At 52.0% G+C, this 7,639-nt stretch overlaps 3 protein-coding genes across 3 annotated transcripts; 1 reads left to right on the top strand and 2 right to left on the bottom strand.

The window, feature by feature from the left end:
• Positions 1-740: 740 nt before the first annotated feature.
• On the bottom strand, positions 741-2,071 carry COCMIDRAFT_9049 (uncharacterized protein; the record flags this gene model as incomplete). Its single annotated transcript, XM_007694075.1, has 3 exons — positions 741-1,466; positions 1,521-1,768; positions 1,834-2,071. The coding sequence occupies 3 exons, from the start codon at positions 2,069-2,071 to the stop codon at positions 741-743; spliced, it is 1,212 nt and encodes a 403-aa protein (XP_007692265.1).
• A 1,010-nt stretch (positions 2,072-3,081) lies between these two features.
• Positions 3,082-4,329, bottom strand: COCMIDRAFT_9048 (uncharacterized protein; the record flags this gene model as incomplete). Its single annotated transcript, XM_007694074.1, has 1 exon — positions 3,082-4,329. The coding sequence occupies one exon, from the start codon at positions 4,327-4,329 to the stop codon at positions 3,082-3,084; it is 1,248 nt and encodes a 415-aa protein (XP_007692264.1).
• A 1,409-nt stretch (positions 4,330-5,738) lies between these two features.
• Positions 5,739-7,403, top strand: COCMIDRAFT_29978 (uncharacterized protein; the record flags this gene model as incomplete). The annotated part of the gene is made up of 1 exon (XM_007694077.1): positions 5,739-7,403. The coding sequence occupies one exon, from the start codon at positions 5,739-5,741 to the stop codon at positions 7,401-7,403; it is 1,665 nt and encodes a 554-aa protein (XP_007692267.1).
• Positions 7,404-7,639: the final 236 nt, after the last annotated feature.

The raw sequence follows: 7,639 nt of genomic DNA, 5'->3' as shown, positions 1-7,639 counted from the left end.
TAGAATATAAAAAATCTAAGAATCTAATTAAATATCTATAGGCCTTATATAAAAGGATATTAAAAAACTACTAAATGAACTATTAATTACGAGGTAGTTTTATCCTTATAGTTTCTACTAGACCTAATTAGACCTAGTTTGGATCCTGTTTGGATATTGGTCGTGTAGAGGACTCAGCCGTTATAGTTAGGTCAATAGCTAGGTTATCTAATAAACTTTTTTATTTTTTAACTTTAAAAACTTAGCTTTTAGAAATAGAGCTTAACTTTCTACTAGAAACTTATAGCTCTAGGTTTAAGCTTTAAAATAAGCTACTACTTGCTAACTTTAGACTAGTATCCGCTAAGATATTTAATAACCCGACTTAAATACCCGTTTACTAGCCTAGTTTTTAGCCTCTCTTTACTTATTAAGCAGGCGCTATATCAATCTAGGACAAAATTTTAGCCTCTTGGTTTTAAAATGAACTAACCCGATTAGGATTTTCTGTAATATGTAGTTAGTTATAGTAGTTCAAAAACGGCAAGTTTTTATATTACTCCTTTTTCGTGTCACCCCTCTGTACAGTTAACACGAATCTTTTAAAACAACACTTCGAGTGGCATGACTCTTCTGGTGGGAGAAACGCATCATTTATTATTGAGCAGGTCAAGATTATAGCAATACATAAACCTCATATCAACCAGGGTATTCACATCTCAACAATCCACTCATTCATCCCATGTAGTAGAAGCACATCCTCAAACAATAGCCTCAGGCCTCTCGACCCTCCTCTTCGCCGTCCCCAACCCAGCATGTCCCCTCTCCTGATTCTTTCCCAGCCAAGGCTTCAGCGCCTCGCCGACCGAGCTCTGCCTCAGGAAATAGATAACCTGACCGATGATAATCAAGACAAATGCAATCGGGTACATCCAGTGGATCTTGAGCCCAAACACCTTGACACCAATAGCCACGCCCCAGAAGCTTCCTGTGAGCAGGGAAATGTTGAAAAAGGCGGCCGAACTCATGCGGAAGAGAACAGGAGCGAGCGAGTAGAAGAGGGAGAGGATGAGTGTGTAGCCCACAATGTAGCCGGCGACATCTGCGTTCCACGTGGCGCTGCGAAAGGCAGCGCGGTCGAAAATGCCAGCCTGCGTGCCGTTGATGAACATGCCCCAGAAAGCCAATTGGCCAACGACTTCGTAAAGAGGCCGTTCGGAAACCAACCATTCCTCGAACACATTAGAGAGACCATAAAAAGTGGCGCCTAGGAGAGCAAACAAGTCGCCTTTGACTTGATCGGTAGCGCCAAAGCTGTTGCTGCCCGTGATATGGTCTGAGCCGAAGATTACGCCTAGGCCACCGATGCAGAGAAGGATACCAAAGATTTGGGTGTAGTGATAGCGCACTTTGAGGAAGAAGAAGGAGATGATGACGACAACGGCAATGGCCCAAAAGTTGATTAGCTGGGCACTAAGAATAGTAGTCTGCAGGTGTGTTAGCGATTGCTCATCAAATGAACGCAAGGGAGTACAACTTACATAGCGGTACGCCAGGACAACAAAGTAGTTACCCTCGACGTCCATGAAGGCCAGAATGAAGAAGCGCCATCCATCTTTTACGACGAGACGGACCCATTTTTTGAAACCGTACTTGTACAGGGTATATGAGGTGTAGATGATGTTGAGTAGGACGTAGTTAAAGAAGGTCTGGAATGCGGGAATCGAAGTGCCCTCTGCCGAGAGCAAAGAAGAAAAAGTGTTTGTCGAGGTAATGCAAATGGCAAGGACTGCGTAATTTTTTTTTGGTTAGTTGTGCTGCATTGGATTGGAGTAGGTTGACATGGATGCATACCCTGCCCAATTACTAGCGTTACCCAGAACTGCTTCGTCTTGATGTACTGGAACCAGCGTCCCTTTGTCTGCACATCGCGTTCCAAGATTTCGTTGGCTGGCGCACCGCTATGCAACTCGTTTTCAGACGTCACATAGTGGCCGGGGCCTGTCTTGTGCACTGGCTGTGGATCGTAGTGCTGCTGGTGCGCATCCTGGACGACAACGCCCTCGGCAGGGTGGACTTGGACTTGGTTCATGACGCTAGGCCTATGGGCGATCAAGGTCGAATACTAGACGAGGATAATAACCTGTGGGAGCTTTTCGGATTTGACGTGAGCGCAAAACCCCAAAGTCGCTCACGAGAGGTGTACGAGGCGTACGGTTGCTTGGAAAAGGGCTGTAGCCAGGACGAGGGGCCGGCCACATTATAAGCCAGACTTTTGGGTTCTCACTCACCCAGTCGCGTCGCGCGCTCCACCCACCGTGGAGCGGTGGATTGGAAAAAAAAGGCGTTCTTGGCCGGGATCCAGAGCATGGAACCCCCACTTATCCTTGCCTCTGTGGGGCAAAACCTCGGAGACTAAGCTCCCAGCGGGTGGACATGAACCGTGTGGGAGTTGAGGACGTGCTTGACGCGGCAGTGACCTGGGGCACTAAAGTAGGCGAGGTCCGATGCTTGCTTTTTTCTTCCTTTCCTCTCTCGCTATCCAAGGTGCCGCTATTTTGCATGGCAAAGGGCAGAGGGTGGGTGCTGGAGGAGTATCAGTGTGAGTGGAACAGCATAAGAAACTACAAGCCGTGAGTGGCAGGGAACAAGCGAAGATTAATCATAGGGTGGGGGTGCGGGAATGCAGGTGCGCGCCATGCACATGTTCTCATTGACTAGGTGTAGCACGGGCTATGGGCTCGGATGGCGTTTCTACACATGCACGCAGAGACTTCGCCGTGTGCCCAGCGTGGGCCCGAGCACCTGGTGGAAGGAATTGACTACGGCACGGTAGTGGGGCACAGGTGCACTCAAGTAGCCAAGTACACATGCAAGTACATGGCAATGAAGCGGGGTATTGCAAAATCAACCTTTTCTTCTTCTAATGATTGGCTAGGTAGAGTAGAGTAAAGTAGAGAGAGAATACAGGATCATCTTCAACTAGAATCAAGCAATGCCAAACTAGGAACAAGCCGACATAAAAGCAACGCAGAGGTAGAGACAGTTGGCAGTCGGCTGACCTACACACTCTCACCATGCACGGTTGTCAACACAGCCGTTCTAGTCAGAGTCCTCCTCCTCACTCTCTTCCTGCTCAAGCCAGTTCTTGAACTGCTCGGCCGATTTGCGAACAGTCTTGCTAACCTTGAGGTCAACATACCTCTTACTGGCCTTGGAGCACCACGTCTGGAGCTGCTCCTCAGACACAAGGTCGTTCTCGTACACCTTGAGCAGGATGGCAGATACCTGAGGGATGAGCTCAGGCTTTTCAATGCCCACAAAGCGCTCGATACCGCCAAGGAAAGCCTTCTCGTGCTTGTCCGATGTGATCATCTTCTTGAGCATTGGAGCACGGGCGTCAATCTGCTTGACAATCTTCTCCGTGAACAGAGTCTGAGGGATGACGGTAAGGGTTCGGTGCTTGGTCTCGATACCGAGCTCCTTGGCCTTGATGTAGATGTCGACATTGTCGAGGTTCTCTACGCCGCCCTTCTCTGCGCCCGTGTCGATGATCCACTTGCCAAAAGTGTCGTAGCTCGAGCCACCCTCTTCGTCCTCCTCAATGACGAGAGCGCGCTTGAGGTCGTCGGGGAGATCCTGGGCACGGGCCCTGATGGCCGCCTCAGACGTGTCAATGGACCACTCGACCTCTTTGGCATCTTCTTCCTCAATCTCCTTGGCGCCCTCGTTGATCTGGCGAGTGAGCTCGTCATCACTGCCAGCCTCGAGGGCAAGGTCGCCGTCATCGCCATTCTCCTCTGCGCTGTCACCGGGGCTGCCGTTGTCCGGCGAGCCGGCCTCGCCACGAGCCTCGGCCTCCTTGCGGGCACGGCGCTCAGCCTTCTTGCTAGACTTGTCCTTCTTGCCTTTCTTGGGCTCGTTCTTGAGAATGAAGGAGCTGAGCTTGAGACGAGGGTCAACTTCGGAAATCTTTCCGCACGCCTTGCAGTCGAGCGTGATGTTGCCATCCTTGATGTGGACGTCGGTTTCGGGGTTCTTGCATTTCTTGCAGAGGACGAACTTGGAAATGAAGCCGTCGAGGTAGTCCTGCAGCTTGCTGGCGTCGTGGGCGCCGTTGATGATCCAGCGGTCGTCGTTGGGGCTGGTGTTTGTCTGGGCTCCAAGTTCGAAACCAAAGTACTTGATGACGTGAGCAGGGGGGCGGGCGAGCGAGCCAGCGACGCTGGTTAGGTTGACAATGACAGTCTTGATGCCGTTGCCCTTGCCCTCAATCTTGGACTGGATACGCTCCATCTTGTAGCGGTAGAAGGGGTCGGTGACATCGCGGCGAATGTTGACGGTGGCCATGGTGACGGTGGTGAGGGGAACAGGAGGGTGAGATTGTTACTGGTGGTGCAGCGTGCGGACAGACAAGGTCGGGTCGGGTATATTGACGAGGGCCGAAAGAGACATGCGCAAATGCAGGCTCTGGGGTAGTAGGGGTGGTAGAGAGGCGCGACTCGGGGTCAGGAGGGGCAGTGGATTAGCCGTTGGTCTGGTGTATAGTACTGCTTGGTATCCGCATACAGCGAAATTTTTGCAGTTTGGGGGGAGGTTCGACTCGGAAGGCGTAGCGTTGGCGCGAATACATATACTCCTGATGTCGCTGGCAACTCTGAGGAGCGGGTTGTGCGTGTGGCCTCGAGGCGTGGGGTGGTTGTGGTGGCGGCTAGGGCAAGTCGCGGGAGGGCGACAAGCAGGCGGGTGAGGGGGTTTGAGAGTGTTGTGCTCTTGATGCCCGTGGTGAGGCAGTGGTGTGGATTGGTGGATGCGGTAGATGGATTTTTGGGCGGTGCAGAGGGTGAGTGTGCGTGTGGGAGCGAGTCGTGGGTGGTCAAGAGAAGTTATATGGGGACGGCAGAGGTTAGTTTTTCGACTTTGCCGAGCCACACTAGCACAATCCGCCCTCCCAAACCGCCCACACCCCTCCCGACGCCCGCAGCCTTGCATTGCACGGTTTTTTTTTCTGCATGTTCACGCGGGTGCCAGGCATTGATCCTGCAGAGCAGGCGTGTTTGCCGCCAGAGCAAGAGGCCGCCAGCTGTCGTGTATACTACATACATGGAAGTCATCCAACACGCATCCGTTGGGGCCAAACGACAAAGCAGACCACATTGCCAGGCATTGTTTCAGCAAGCTGCTGCTGCATAAAGCCGGCCGACAGCGACAAAGGCACCTACACCTACACCTAGTTTGCCGCTCAAACATTTTTCTGCCTCTGCAGCCTGGTTGCTGACCACCAGCACAAGCAGCGGGATGTGGTGGCGAAGAGAACACGTTTCCAAGCCACCCTTCTCCACTCTCAACCATCAACCATGTGCATGGCCGGCCAGAATTCAGCGATAGCAGCCGACACACGTGGATGTAGCATGCGCATGTATTCACTTGTGTACTACATATAGGTTGCGAGACCCGTTGCCAATCATTGTCGACATGTGCTTTTTCCAACGAGGGGCACCGTGGTTGAGCCCCGCACAGCAATCTCAGAGCACTGCACACACACGCACACACACCTGCACCCGCACAAATACCGTGCACGTACCTATATGGCAAACGTGTGCTGCTGAAGCCATTGTTGCTTCTTCTCCAGCCAATTGAAGGCCTGCGCCGAACCCGTCTCGATTGCGTCATCTCCGATAGCGTCTTCCAACGTCTTGACCTTGCATGCTGGGGTCACATTTGTTTTGGAGTTCCCCAACGTATGTAAAACGGAAAAGATGAGCGGTCAAAAAGTAGATTACAGCCTATATCTCGTGACTGACTCCACAGAAGCCATTCTCGGCTCCCGCAACTTGGTTGATGTTGTTGAACACGCTTTACTCGGCGGTGTCACCATTGTTCAGTACAGAGACAAGACCTCTGACACCGGCCTCCTCATCTCGACAGCAAAAGCCCTGCATGAAAGATGCAGAGCACACGGCATTCCCCTTGTTATAAACGACCGTGTTGACGTCGCATTGGCCGTCGGTTGTGAGGGTGTGCATCTGGGGCAGGATGACATGAACGTAGTCGAAGCCCGTGGTATCCTGGGCAAAGACAAGATCATCGGCGCCACCGTCTCTTCCGTCCAAGAGGCCCAGGTTGCCGTTGAACGAGGAGCAGACTATTTGGGCATTGGCACTCTCTACGCCACGAACACAAAGAAAAATACAAAGGAAATAATCGGCATTCCTGGTATTCGCAAGATACTGGGATACCTTGACCAAGGGAGCGAAGCAGAAAAGAACGTCAAGACAGTGTGCATAGGTGGAGTGAACGCCTCGAATGTGCAGCGCGTAACTCACCAACTTCTTGCTCCAACACCTATCCAACCCAAGCCCAAAACCATTGACGGCGTTGCCGTAGTATCAGCCATAGTCGGGGCCTCTGACCCCAGTGCTGCCTCACAAAACCTATTGAAGCTTCTCAAAACCCCACCACCGTTCAAACTCAAGTCGACCGAGCCACACTTTCGGCACGAGAAGGATAAAGACGAAATCACGTCTCTCCTAGCCCAAGCGGTCAAAGGCACACAAAGGGTCAAGCAGCTGGGTCCGTTATCCCACAACATGACCAACCTCGTTGTCCAAAACTTTGCCGCCAACGTCGCCCTCTCCATTGGCGCCTCGCCTATCATGGCAAACTACGGCGAGGAAGCCCACGACCTGTCCCAACTCGGCGGTGCCTTGGTCGTGAATATGGGTACCGTTACTCCTGACGGCATTCTCAACTACCAAAAAGCCATATCCGCATACAACGCCGCCGGCAGCCCCATTGTCCTCGATCCCGTAGGCGCAGGCGCAACATCCGTCCGGCGCGCCACCCTCTCCACCCTCATGGGCACCGGCTACTTCGACCTGATCAAAGGAAACGAAAAAGAGATTCTAGCCGTAGCGCGTGCATCCGGGTACACGGTGACGGACAGCTCGCAGCAACGCGGTGTAGACAGTGGCGCCTCGCTCTTCTCGCTAGCCCAAAAAGCATATCTTGTCCAGCGCCTCGCGGCTCGCGAGCGCAACCTCGTCCTCATGACAGGCGCGATAGACGTGGTATCCGATGGCATACGCACATACGCCATTGCGAACGGACACGAGTATCTCGGTCGTATCACGGGCAGTGGGTGTACACTAGGTACCACAATATCCGCCTACCTCGCTGCTAACCCCGAGGATAAACTTCATGCCGCTGTAGCTGCCATTTTGCATTACGAAATTGCGGCTCAGATTGCTGCTGAGCGACACGATGTCAAGGGCCCTGGCACATTTGTACCTGCATTTTTAGACGAGTTGTGGAATTTTGGTGAGGCGGTTGTAAAGAGTGGGGGCGACGCCTTGCTGCGGGAGAAGGCAAAAGTGCAGTGTCTTAAGGACATAACGGATGCGGGCTTGTTGGAAGCCTTGTGAGGAAATGTAAAGAGTGGTTTGGATATCCCGTTACAGTAAAAAGGACAAGGAGTAAAAGTATCGATTAATAAAGCACTTTTTATTCCCCCCTCTCTTCTCAAGAGTTCCTCATGATCGGAAAAGAATGGAAGAGAAGGAGAAGGAGAAAAGAACGCCAAAATCACTGCTCTCGTAAAAGTGAATTCTTCGCATAATCTTGACTTCGTACACTAGGACAATTGGTAGCTAAACTCCCT

This window comes from Bipolaris oryzae (genome assembly GCF_000523455.1).
Source record: "Bipolaris oryzae ATCC 44560 unplaced genomic scaffold scaffold_196, whole genome shotgun sequence".
NCBI classification, from domain to species: Eukaryota; Fungi; Ascomycota; class Dothideomycetes; order Pleosporales; family Pleosporaceae; genus Bipolaris; species Bipolaris oryzae.
Note: the sequence above shows the minus strand (reverse complement) of the source record. Positions and strands in the feature narration are given on the sequence as shown.